The 14,451-nt window shown below is 45.2% G+C and overlaps 1 protein-coding gene across 1 annotated transcript in view; it reads right to left on the bottom strand.

The window, feature by feature from the left end:
• The window catches only part of EPHX2 (epoxide hydrolase 2), a 574,957-nt gene that overhangs the window by 62,057 nt on the left and 498,449 nt on the right, over positions 1 to 14,451 (bottom strand). Inside the window, exon 18 of the mRNA XM_085613110.1 lies at positions 12,986 to 13,044. Within this exon, the coding sequence (XP_085469236.1) occupies positions 12,986 to 13,044 (59 nt within the window). The remainder of the gene's footprint in view (positions 1 to 12,985; positions 13,045 to 14,451) is intronic.

The following is a 14,451-nucleotide window of genomic DNA, read 5'->3' as shown; positions in this document are numbered from 1 at the left end:
CTCCGCGGAATCCCATAGGTCGGAGATAGCCTTGGCCAACACACAAAGTATGTTGAGCGCGCACAGAGCAGCACTGGTGGAAGCGAAAATGTTACGCCCTCAGGAGTCCAACCACCGGGCCTCCCGTGACGGAGGGAGCAACACTGAAGGCAAGGAAGGAAAAGCAGTCTGCAGGACAGGGCCCTGAGCGGATAGGTGGGAAAAAAGGCAGACAGGATCATGCGGGGCTGGATAGATGGCGGTGGAGGAGCGGCTGAGGTACCAGATTCCCCCGTAGCAGGACGCCTCCAGGTCCCCAGAAGAGATTTGTGGAGCGAAGCTTCAAATGGAAGCAGCGGCTCCCCTCCACGAGAGCCCTGGGGGAGAACCTCCAACAAGTGGTCCGTTGGAAGTGGAGCGACCGGGTTGTCCATTTGCAAAATGCCGGTGGCTGTGGAGATGGCCCGGACAAAGGCTACACACACCTCCGTAGGGCGTCGTGGGGGAGAGAGCAACTCTTCCGTGGGCGAGGCTGCAAACTAAGGCGCCTGTCTTTGTGCCTGCTGGAGGAAGAAACGGCCAGCCTCTGCAGGATGGAAAAACCCATGGACGAGTGAGGGGCCTGAGGGGTCTCCGGAGAAGGCAGAGAAGCCGGCGGGGCAATCAACTGCAAGGTGCGGAAGAGCGGGTCCGGGAACCGTCGACGCCGAGATGCCACGGCCCCGCGTCCATGGTGGGAAGCTGCCGGGGAAAAGGCAACGATGCGGCGTCCAGTCTCCGGTGAAGAGGAGACAAGGAGATGACAATCCTCCGGAGAGGAAGGGACATACGGAGAAGAGTCGACGATCCGACGTCGGGACGGCGCCAGGGAGCATCGGTGTGTCCTCGATCGGCGCCGAAGTGTCCACCAGGGGTGCCGAGTCGACCTCCACCACCACGTGCCTCATAGGAGAAAGGGTCGGAGCCGAAGTGGCTTCTGGACCTTTTCAAGGTAGGGGACGGACGCTGTGACGAGACCGATCTGGACAAGCGGGCCGAAAGCAATTTCATCCGGCGCTCCCGCCGGGACTTCGGCTTGAGATGCTGACAAGCATCGCAGTCCGTAGAATCATGGTACTTGCCCAAACACCACATACAAATAGGGTGAGGGTCCGTCGCCGACATCTGACGCGTACAAGAAGCACACGTCTTGAAACCCGAAGGCATTGCACACTGTTCCCAACGCAAAGGCGTTAAAAGAGTCCTGAAAACAAGTCAAGGGAACTCACTCCGGATCCGCGTTGCACACGGAAAAGAAAGAAACTGCGCCCCGGGGCGGGACTTATGTGACCTCGCTGACGTCAAGTCCGTGGACAACGTCAGGGCGGAGTCACGTGGTGCTGCCCCCTGGCGCGCAGAGATGCTGTGGCAAAAATTTTCCGGATCCAGTCTCACGCCTGGGGATAAATTTACGTGAAGGAATCTGCGGGTAGTAGTCTATCAGATAAACACACACAGACAGCAGTAGAGCTTGCTTCCCTGGCATGCACAAAGAAGTTAAAGCAACAGTAGTGCAAGTGTCCACTGCACAACAGTTACAAAAGTCAGATTCAGTGTAAGGTGGTCTCAGAGTCGCGTGGTGCGCCTGCATACACACACATACACACACACACACACACACACACACAGACAGCAGTAGAGCTTGCTCCCCTGGCATGCACAAAGAAGTTAAAGCAACAGTAGTGCAAGTGTCCACTGCACAACAGTTACAAAAGTCAGATTCAGTGTAAGGTGGTGTCAGAGGCGCGTGGTGCGCCTGCATACACACACATACACACACACACACACAGACAGCAGTAGAGCTTGCTCCCCTGGCATGCACAAAGAAGTTAAAGCAACAGTAGTGCAAGTGTCCACTGCACAACAGTTACAACAGTCAGATTCAGTGTAAGGTGGTGTCAGAGGCGCGTGGTGCGCATGCAATGACACACACATAAACAAACACACACACAGACAGCAGTAGAGCTTGCTTCCCTGGCATGCACAAAGAAGTTAAAGCAACAGTAGTGCAAGTGTCCACTGCACAACAGTTACAACAGTCAGATTCAGTGTAAGGTGGTGTCAGAGGCGCGTGGTGCGCATGCAATGACACACACATAAACAAACACACACACAGACAGCAGTAGAGCTTGCTTCCCTGGCATGCACAAAGAAGTTAAAGCAACAGTAGTGCAAGTGTCCACTGCACAACAGTTACAACAGTCAGATTCGGCGTAAGGTGGTGTTAGAGGCGCATGGTGCGTGCGCACACACACACACACACAAAGTTACAGTGTCAGCCTTGTTACACTGCACTTTGTCCTACACGAAAGATGCACTTGACTCAACACAATGTTGCTCTATATGAAGCGGGTCTTGATTAACACAATGTGTATGCACCAGAGAGGGCTTCTACCAGCTATTGGAACTCAGTGTGCTTTCAGAGAACTTCTCTTGAGACAGCCCAGGGCAACGCTACTGCATGTTTTCATAGCCAGGACATGTATTATATCCACCCCCCATACTGTGTGTCATCAAAGGGCTGGACTTTAGCTAATAACACCACGAATGAACACTGTATGCCAGTCTGAAAACTGAAACTGCAGAGGAATTTGATGTCTCAAAATTACTAACAGTGACTAGCGGTAGTCACTTCTGGGGACTGGCAGTGATACTGGCACAATGGCGCTACTATGTGGCCTGTTGTGCTGTCAGTATGCCAACACGTGTGTTGGCACACCAACACCGCCATCTTCTCTTGGGGACTGTGCAACAACCCCCAGGGTCCACCCACCCTTATTCCAACAATCCCTCACAAAATCCCAGGGATAGATCCCTGCACTGGGATGGTTCACAACCAAGCGACAGTGTGACTGCGAAGTTGTTCTGGTTTCTGGGTCCGGGAAGCTGAGTCTGGTGGCTTAGTGGACTAATGCGTCCACTACAGGGGACTGGGTTTGACCTCATGGTCACAGATTCAAATCCCGGTGGGTCCACTCAGCCTTTCATCCTTATGAGGTCGATAAAATAGTACCATTGAGGAGGGTAACAATAAACATCTGTTATTCAGCGCCAAGATACCCTTCAGGGTGAACGTGCGCGTCAAATACACACGTAATGTGGTTTACTACCGCCACAAGGTATGAGTGAGCGCCGTCAAACTATAGTATTAATAATACCAGGTGAAGCGGCGAGGGGGCCCGTCGCACCTGCAGGTGTCAACGAGGGAACAGACGGGCAGGATTGATGGATGCGCCACCTCTGAAGTTTAATGGAATTTTTGAAATGATGTCGACATCCTGACAGCACTTCAATTCACAAGCCCCTGACTGATGAATGGGCTGAGTCGGGAGAAAGGAGGGCCCTGATTGCCAGGCATCCATACACCCCTGCAGCTCTCCGAGGGCCTGCCCGGGTATGTGTTCGGAGAGGGAAGGGCAATTGGTATGATCACTCTTTCTAAGAATACGCTGACAAGCACCTTTCTGAAGGATGCAAGGTTTGAACAGACCCACAGATACAGATAACAGATTGGGACCCGCACACCTTTCAGGTCTGCGTGCACCGTAAACAGCACCTTCTGTGCACAGTTCTGTCTCCTCTCACTTTTTCTCAACCAAAACACCAATTTTGCTCCCATCACACCTTCCATTTTGATGTATTTTAGGTACTCTCATCTCACTGCCTCTCGCCTAACTAATTACCTATTTCTCTCCTGGCACAGGTATTGCTTAAATACATTAATACACTTGGTTGAGCACACTGCTGGGGACATTTTTTCACTGCAGCAAGAGCCCGCGTTGGAGTGCTAGGAGCAGTAAGGGGGGGCGAAGCTCGGCTGGGACCACCTTACAGCTGTCATAAGGCTGTGGAGTACAGAGATGGCCCTGCAACTCTGAAAGTACTAGACAGCATATTGTAAATGTGTTTACCTCTTTATATTTTGAAGCAAGAGGAGATAAAGAGATTTGACAAGAATCACACCATTCTTTGGTCCAGTGTTGAAGCCGAGAATACAACTCAACTCTCCAGATCTCAAGGTCACCAACTTAGACACAAGGCCTGACGGTCAGTCTATGCATTCTGGGTGAGGCTGCAGTTTCTTTTCACTGGGCACAGACGTCAAACAACCACATAGGTTCCTTATTGTTTGAAGTACCATGAAACACTGCAGGAAACGAGCTTTCTATCATGTCCCCTTGTTCTACACCCAAACGACCACTGCAATGAACACGTGGTTCTTATACCATGTCCATATGACTGATACATTTATGTTTCTATCATATCGCCCCTCTGCAACGCTAATGTAAATATTTATATTCGGCAAAGAAATCTGACTTGAGGACTGATATTAAAGCCAAGGAATGAGCTTTGATTGTCACTAATGCGCAACTTACACCATTTGGGAAATATTGCATGTGTAAATGTGTCGAGTATACGCATGGTATGTTTACTGAACATATACAAATAACCACCTTCATTCTGTAATATTGACGATGCTGAGAAGGGTGGATGCTTGAGGCTCACTCTTAGACATGGCTATGAAGAGGCCGGGGGCGCATTGGTCTGCAGGGGGTCTCAAGTGTCCGCCTGAGCGGAGATGTTGATGGAACTAGAGGTAGAATTGGGCTGAGCTGCAATATGTATTAGAGCACATGAAACTGAAGAAGCTTGCAGACGGATGCTCAAGCATGGAAGATGAAATTAGGGATCTGGGGCCAGATGTACTAACTTTACAAAATGCGATTTCCTAATCGCGGTTCTTACCGAATCGCAATTAGGAAATCACAATTCCTAATGTATGAAACTTCTTATTTTGAATTAGTGACTCCTAGTGGGTCGCAAATCAATCTGCCTTATGAATATTAATGAGGAAGGTCGCAATTTGAGACCCCTTAGGAATCGCAGGCATCTCAGGGATGGTGGCCTGCTGGGTTCAGCTGACCACCATTTCTGTAATTGCTTTTTAATAAAGCCAGCCTGGTTTACTAAATGCAGCCCATTTTCCGATGCATTTAAAATACTGAAAAAGTAATGTTTTAAGTTTCATTTTTTGGAGCAGGCAGTGGTCAGTGGGACAGTGCCTGCTCTTTTTTTTTTTTAACATTCTAACTGGGGAACGGGTCGCAAGTATACCCCTTCCCTTTTGCTAATGGGTTAACACCACTTTCAAACTGGTGGTAAAGTATTACTGTTTTGTGACCAGAATTCGGTCACAAACAGTAACACATACCATAATGATTCGGTATTTAGAAGGGGCAACCTCAGAGGTTGAAGTGGTTGGGATCGGAGGGACACGACATGCCCCTACATTTTTAATTTATGAAAGACAGTTCCCCTACTTTTTGTGAAAAGACAACCATCCCGGGATGGTTAGTTCCGATAGTTTAAATGCTTCCTTGGACGTGTAAAGCAGTGAGTCTCCTGTACTGTGAAACCGAGGCGGACAGACAGCTATACAAGTAACTAGCCTTCTTGCCGAGGTACCTGCTTGCCTGAAAGAAATGTAAATGTGAAAGGGTGCTTGGAAGCCACTATTGGCTTTAATTGATGTAATCACTTGTAACCTCTTGATGACACCGATGTATTCTTTTTGAGTGGTAGGGCAAGAGAGTTACTGGCTGATCCGAGCTGTGAAGTCAGTGCTTTTAAGGGACAGTTCCATTACAAAAATTGCAATTCATACAGTCTGGATATGACTAAAATCTATACATGCAACAGGGTTCAGCACTATTTAGAAAAAGTCAGTTGTATTTAAAGGAATGTCCAAGACGTAGATATGATTTTCAAAGGAAATTCTTTTCTTTATTTGATACTTTCACAGGCATAGAATATCACAGCCTTGATAGCATGAGAAAGCCATAGCCGACGTGTTTCGTCCCCTATAAGGAGACTTCTTCAGGGCAAAGAAAAAGTCGAAATGACCTATTTCATGGAGTTTCCTCAGTTAAGGAACAGAGCATTTATCTAGGTGAGGGCATATGTAGACCTTCATTCAATAATATTCAATACCCAGGTAAAATAATATCTCTAGCTTTTTTTGGTCGCAGTCATGGATAAGTCGGATACTGACCCAAAAAAGCTAGAGATATTATTTTATCTGGGTATTGAATATTATTGAATGAAGGTCTACATATGCCCTCACCTAGATAAATGCTCTGTTCCTTAACTGAGGAAACTCCATGAAATAGGTCATTTCGACTTTTTCTTTGCCCTGAAGAAGTCTCCTTATAGGAGACGAAACGCGTCGGCTATGGCTTTCTCATGCTATCAAGGCTGTGATATTCTATGCCTGTGAAAGTATCAAATAAAGAAAAGAATTTCCTTTGAAAATCATATCTACGTCTTGGACATTCCTTTAAATACAACTGACTTTTTCTAAATAGTGCTGAACCCTGTTGCATGTATGTTTTTGACAGGATTTGTTCCTAATTGAGGAGCTCAGAGGGAAGTGTTCCTCGGTTCTTTGCACTATAGAACTATACGCTAATGACACTATTCACTTGTTAGGTGCGGCAATATAGCCTTCACCCTCTTCTTATTTGCTTAAAAAAATGACTAAAATCTATATTTTGGACGCACCTTTTTATCTTAAACCTTTTACACATTTTATAGCAGGCTATCGTCTACTTTGTGGAGTGCAAGTTTAAAATAATGACATATTCACAGTGCTTTTTGTCACAGGTTGGGACCTCTTTGCACTGAAAATACACAAGTCACTATTCTTTAATGCACCAACCAAGATTCAGTTCTGTGGCTCTCTCGTTACACACAGACCTCTGCAGTGCATTAACAAATAGATGTTTCATAAGGTAATATAATGCATTTCCCCCTGATTAGCTTAACTTGTATTTGTTTTTATTAAAGATGCATGTAATATTATATGTAGTTACCTGAAGATGAAAAATCAAACAAACGTACAGAATATTTCGATTTTTTAGCCACACCTCTGACCTCGTCCACCATGCTCACTGGCCCTGCCCCTCCTTACAAGCAGCATCACAGTTCCCATACTTTTTTTTAATGCACTTCGACTACTGAGTGGCCTGAAATGCTGCTTCCAAATACCTAATCCCAAATGCAAATTGCGATTCGGTAACAATTTTCCTGAATCGTATTCTGCCTTTTGTACATTTGAAAAAGCATTTTTACAATCGCAAATGACCCGATTCTGTGAACCGCCAAAATGTTTTTTACATCTGGCCCTTGGCTCCTTATTGCACGATAACCACAAGAACAACTACTAGCTGCGGTATATAGTTCAGCCTCTCTGGGATTATCCCACACCATTGCATGTCTGTACGTTTGGCTGCTTTGTAAGCAAAGAATTGTTTGTGAAAGCCCACAACGTTCCATGTGTGTGGCTGTTCCATGCCTTTTGCTTACCGCGACGCGTTTCCATTCACCCCAGTTATGACCCTTAGAACTAAACTGAGCGCTGCCGCAAATCAGATTTTTTGCAGATTTTCCCCAGCCTTAAGTGTTGCAGTTGAAACATTTTGCAAACGGAGTTTCTGATTTAATCTTTTCGACATTTGTAGTCATAGTTATCAATACGGGTTAAAAACAAACAAACTAGAGGGGTTTGTATTGGAAAGAAAAATCAACTATTCTATTTTTCATGAAAATGAACAATACCTTAATAATGACTCACTCGTGGGTGGCTAGTGAGCTCCTTGCCCACGAACGTGGCCAGGTACAAAAAACAAGAAAGCCTTGTACGGGACAGTCGTAATGATACATCTGGTCGACACATAATCTTGCTGCAAATCTTTCACCTGACGAATATCTTCCAGGGCCTGAATAAAACCAGGACATTTTCATCCACAGCAGCAATCCCCCCCAATAACAATTAAGATGGTGGCTTAAGGGCTCGAAGATAATGGTCATTTTGCCAGCTTGTGGATGTACCAGCCAATAAGGCACATCGTAGTCACAGTGCATAGAGGTAGACTTCCAGTAGCAAAAAGCATAGTGTCCTGCATAGAGGGACCATAGAACATGTGCCTGCATTCACTTTCACAGAGGAGAGTTGGACCACTAAACTTACCAGAGAATGGTGTGATGACAGAAACTTTGTCACAAGGCACTGGCTTGTGTCAACCTACAATTTGCATTTGCACTGATGGGCTTCAGAAGGTTTTCTGTCAGTCAACATGGGCTCCAAGAGTTTCCCCACCAAATGGTACAGAGCTGCTCAGACTGCAGAAGAGGAGTTCAGGATTTCAATTCAAATATAATCCTTCTCCTCTGTGGCAGGCACGGTAAATTCCTCTGCTTTAGCTGCTTTTTGTACCACAAACGTGAACAAAGATACTACCTCCGAAGGAGGCCCACTTCCAGAGACTTATCAAGCCCACTTGAGTTCCCTACCTCCAAGTGCAGGCCTGCATCTCTGTTCTAGGAGCAGATGAGAATGTCAGCCTCATAGTCATCATTTTCTGTGTAGCCATAAAGTTCATTTGGCAGAGCAAAAGCCCCTACACCTGATCTGAAAAGTGTGTCCACCCTGATGAATCTTTCATTTCTGGGGCGGTGATCTGCCAGCTATTTTCTTTCACCACTTGGATAATGTTAGTTGACCTTTATGGTGGAAGCAGTGCTGAAATCAGCTCTAAGAGCTGCGCTGGTGATGGTATCACAGATGACCTCAAGGACATCAGGTTTGTTGCATTGAACATCATAGATTACGCTGAAGCGGCGCCAATGCCATAGCATGTAGTAGCTCAGGCGCTTGCTGCATTGGGATTGAACCAGTCGGAATTGTCATACTCACAGGAGTGGGCCCACCCTAGAGGGGTGGTCCTCTAGAAGGGATAAAGGCCTTAGTGAATATGTTCAACATGGCCTGTTGAAGGCCTCAGCTGGTCAATGGAGTCAGTAACATCTGCTTCATGTATTTTAAAGTTCGAATTGGCACCAATGAAGAGACCGGCTTCAGCGAACAGCTTTGAATTTCTAAACACTTCCGGGAGCGGGAGCACTTCATTGAAGAAGATAACTTTTCATTCCCCTGGTGGTTTGTGTGTTTTTAGTGGGAAGACCTTTTGGGATATCACTCCCTGCCGCAAGACATACATGCCGGAGAGGGGTATATATTTGATGTGTTCTTGTGGGACTAGGCAAAAAAGAACTTTGTGCCTTTTGGGTCATCAAGAAACAGAGTCGTGGCCGTGGGGCATATTTAGATCCTAGTAACCACATGCAGATGTTGTGCAGGTCTGATAAGAACAACTTCTTCCAGTATCTGTCACAGGGTTTAAACCATGGGTGCTACCTATTTGCCTTCAAACCATGAGGAATTTCTTTAGGGAAGCATTAAGAGGACCTGCATTGATGAGGCATATGAGGATGAGGCACAAGAGGACCGGCATTGATGAGGCACAAGAGGATGAGGCACAGGAGGATCTGCATTGATGAGGCACAAGAGAATGAGGCACAGGATGACCTGCATTGATGAGGCACAAGAGGACCTGCATTGATGAGGCATATGAGGATGAGGCACAAGAGGACCTGCATTGATGAGGCACATGAGGATGAGGCACAAGAGGACCTGCATGGATGAGGCACAAGAGGATGAGGCACAAGAGGACCTGCATTGATGAGGCACAAGAGGATGAGGCACAAGAGAACCTGCATTGATGAGGCACAAGAGGATGAGGCACAAGAGGACCTGCACTGATGAGGCACAAGAGAATGAGGCACAGGAGGACCTGCATTGATGAGGCACAGAAAACAAGATGTGACATCAGTGTACCATGAGCCATTTTATATATCCTGGGGTCATTAGAGTCTGGGCAAATGAAGTCGCTGCGAAGCTGCATAGCGCCACCGGGTTACACTGAAGAGTTATTGCTTTGAAATCAGTTTCCAGATCCCATATTACCATAGAGGTCTTCATAAGAATAGGAATCTACGGGAAACATATCAACCACAAATCTTCTTTTAGAAGTGGTGGACACAAATGCACCTTCTAGGTAGCTTTTGGGCAATGCTGAGAGTCAGACAACAAACATGCCTCTCTTTCTGTTGGTGTGATTCTGCGTGTCTGGCCAGATGTGAAGGATGCTTCTTGAAGTGGTAGGAATGATGGCAACCCTCAGTCTGGCTGCTTGAATATACTGCAGAGAGCACACACCTTTGCTCAACAACATTCATGCGATGAACAATATTCTTCCAAAGACACATGTGAAACACACACATGTAACTGTGTAACAGAACCGATATCAACCAGCAGCCAACAGCACCATTACTTTTATGTACAAGTATCAAGAGGTACCATAACTCCTCGTCTTTATAATAGTTCAGCATTGACTGTTCAGATATATTGGTGCCTGTTGCAACCACTTTCTCAAGAGCATGGCATCACAAACACACAAAGTATAATGCGCCTGTCTCCATATCGCCTGCACCCACCAAATGACGGCAATATCCACTATTTAGGAGGAAATGCATATTTCTTTGTTTTCATAAATACACAATTCCTTATGATAATATTCTGAAGGGAATTTCTCCTGAAATCATTTTTTAGCTGTATATTTAGGTAGATAATTAAGCATTGGCTCTTACATTGTTACACCAGCAGTGGTAGGTATGGGCGTAATCCAAAGGTGTACAATGTATACATAGAAAAGATTCCAATATAGACATGGAAGGGTTTACAATATAGTCTGTATGTGAAGTTATTATTCTTGATTACGCAAAAACAAAAAGTATGTGTATGTTTTGATCATGATGAATACAATGCATTTTTTATAACAAGGCCTTTACTGACTTTCTTTTTGCAAAATGGAGCCAAACAGTGTATTCCGCAGTAACCTTTTCAAAGAGCTGAGGGGCCATCAACCCATAAATCTATGACAGTAGACACTGCCCATCCTTTTTGCTGTTCCCTGACTGGCCAGTTCTGGCTTGATGTGCACGGACTTATGCAAAGATGTCCTGCCTTGATGTGCATGGACATATTCAAAGACAGTAAGAATTACTTAAAACAAAAACAAAATTACCTATGCAATTCACATATCACGTTTTTAAAACTTAAAATGACCTCACTTTACTACTTTTTAAGACAACAACAACCACCGTCAGTTACAACAGGTCTGATACGACCTATTTAGTCACCTCTGCAAAGTACTTCGAAATGGAAAAAATGTATGCACTTGTCAAACCTATCTTCAAATGGGAAGAAAGTTTATCATGTCCCTTATGCACTGGTTTTCGTATTCTGAACCAACGTCGTTCTGGGCACTAGCGTAGATGTCCATGTCAACAGCACAACCTACCGCAATCAACCACTACTGCCTTCACGGCTCACCTCAACAGGACATTCCAGGAGATTTCCATACATTCATCAGCAGTCAGCCAATACCCGATCACAGATGTTTTTGATGTTGGTAACACCGCAACCCCGCGTTGTGTTGTAGAGTTGGCACAGGACGAGCTGAAAAACTTTGACTTCAATTGGCACATTGTTGGTGCTGCACGCTTCTGCGCACAAGAACTGTACCTGAGACAGTCGCGCCAAAGCCTGAGCCAATGCCCTCCCTGCTCTGCAGCGCGTGTAATGCCACACATCACACTGGCTTCCGACAGGATTCCGAGAACAGCTCATGTTCCCAATAGTAATTCTTCTCTTCTTCCTTGGGGGGTGGGTGTGTCCATGTGGACCAGGCCTCCAGACCGCGATCTACGATTCTTACGTTCTTCAGCATCAGTTGCTGGTGGGAGCTCTGCCCCATAATTCGCTCATCAGCTCTAAGGGGGAGCACCAGCTTGAGCCACTGATTTCCCCACTCTAGAGCCTTGGACAGTCAAGGACATAAGGAGGGAAGCATCACATTGTTGTCGTCATCGTCAGGTCAGCACGCCGACGAGGTCTTCTTATGGAGCCGGTGACGTCAGCGGAGTCGCGAGCGGAGCCGTGTCTCTGTGACGTCGTCTTCGACCTCATCGGCGTGGACTGCTGCAAAAGTTTCCGAATGTTGCTGGCGCAGGGGATATTCACAAGGTGAGGAATCCACTGGCAGATGTATCCATCAGAAGTCAGGTTACCTAGCCTCTTTAGACCTGCTGCAGCCCTTCAACTCTGAAGACTTTTTGCTCATTCTGAAAGAAGCAATGGAAAGTGTGCCACGTAGAATTTAAGCTTGCAGCATGATCACTTTAACCACAAACGTGGCTCCAACAAGACACATTGACTCTGTTACGTGGCTCCAATGTGATTCCCCGGGGTATAAGTTGAGTCCCACGATTCCAAGACAGCATGTGAAACATGTTATGGGTCTCAGCCTGTGTCTGGGATATTTCAAATACAACAAGCCTGTAGAGGGAATAGTAAAGGACTAAACTCAGATGATGTCTCGAAGGTGGACAAACAGAGACGAAGGAAGAGAGTTGAGCTGACAAATATATAAGGAAAAAGCGGACATACAGTGATAACGCAGGGAAGACAGGGAGCAGGTAAATGTCTAAACAGGAGTTGACCGAAGAGAGACTCAAGAAGATGGGGTCCTGAAGGCATTAGCAGAAGGAGCAAATTAAAATGTGTGACTCACCAGTACAGAAGTAGCACTAAAATCCAAAAGAATGTTTGATCGCTGCAAAAACATTGTGCACATCCCTAAAAGGAGGGGATCCAAATTGTATTTTTGGGGGGAAATGATAGTGAAGATGATGAGTGGGCTTAAAGTGAACATATCAATATACAGAACAGAAATAGACAGAGGAGTTGGTGTCAGTCGATAAAATAAGAGAACAAGAGTCTCTTTGAACGGTGCATGAGCTCAAGTGAGGAGACTCCTGGACAATGTCTAAGCTGGATGAAGATACAAAATAAGTAGTGGGACTTGATGGGAGATGATTTGGGATAGGAGGCAGGGCCCTTAGACTCAAAAGCAAACCAAACACCAGAATTAAAATGCGATAGCCAGCATCAATAAAACTGGAATTGATTAACTTGATTTTCATCTAAATACATCATGTCTCTTACCTTTCAACTTGTGTCCAGTGTCCACATTCTTCAATGTGCCCTCGTGTTAGGTGGGGAACCTTAAAAGACATCAGTGGCAAAGGAAATGAATAAGGCAAATTGATAACTCTAATATATATATATATAAGAACACAGTATTTTTTTAAAGAAATATTAGCTCTGTACAGTGTTTAACAGAAAAGATCGAATAGCCACAGGATCATTAATATCAAAATCATCACCACGAGTATGTAATGATCAATAAACTCCATGAGAAATTTACTTTATGAACTATGGACCACATGCACTAAGAGTCCGGTTACAAATTGTGCACTGAATTCTGGTGAATTGACCTATGTACTAATAAGTGACATCGCAAGTCATCTTTGCAATGTGTCACAGAATGACTGGCCTAATGAATATTAATTAGGCAGGTCGTAATTTGTTATCCTCTCTGTGACTGGCTACAAATACAGGGATGGTGGCCTGGAAGGAACAGCATATTATAATCCCGTGTTCTTTAAAGGCACTGGTGGTGTTTTATTAAAAAAATAACTTTTCCATTTGGGAAAACTTCAGGGGGCAGGCAAAATGCCTTGGATCAGTGCCTACTCCCTCTGAGGAGGCTAACAATTCCCAAGTAGAGAGCACTCCTTTTGGAATCGATTACCACCTCCTTTGAGATGTCTGCAATTGCTCAATGGCTTGCAACATTGATATATTACGTACCATATCGCGGTTTGGAATGAATACCCCTTACAAATGACAGTTTGGTATGGATCGCGAAACCCATTTCACGAATCAGCAAAACTTTTCCAACTGGTAAAATAGGTTTGGTATACTAGAAAAAGGCATTTTCTGGTCACAAACCCAGTGATTTTTTGCACCACAGCGTTTGTGACCACAAAATTATTTCCTACATCCGGCAATATGTTGAATGGAATTAAACCATCAATCAAAACTAAGAAGTAATGCACATGCAAGAGAATGATAATCAGTTAACCATAACATTGTGTAGCCGAAAAGATATTCAGATTCAAAACGTCTGCAATATCATTGATGATGAGGTGTATCTTACTTGTGTTGTCTGTTCAACTCTTGTTCATATTGTATTTAGGTTCACACGTTGCCTTTGTTCTTTCGGTGAAATGATGGCCATGTCAGAGAACTGCAATGCAGTGTCTAACCTTACCATAACAATCACAGCAAGCAGTTCTGTGTACTGCTCTTGAATCAGAGGTTGCACATTTCATATGTTTATCTATCTCTAAAGACTTCTTAGATCACTTCATAAGCCGTCTCATAGATACTGCTGCTGTCTGGTGATTTGCTTCACAGATCTTGCATTTGTACAGCACTCACTACAACCACCCATTGTTTGTGAGGACTGAACCGATTCCCCAACTTTTTTACCCATATTTTCCACATAATGGCTAAGAGTGACTTCCCAGGGCATAGACATGGGTTGGGAGAGAAACTAGGAGGAT

This window comes from Triturus cristatus, chromosome 6 (assembly GCF_964204655.1).
Source record: "Triturus cristatus chromosome 6, aTriCri1.1, whole genome shotgun sequence".
Lineage (NCBI taxonomy): Eukaryota > Metazoa > Chordata > Amphibia > Caudata > Salamandridae > Triturus > Triturus cristatus.
The sequence above is the reverse complement of the archived record's forward strand: the minus strand, read 5'-3'. Positions and strand labels throughout refer to the sequence as shown.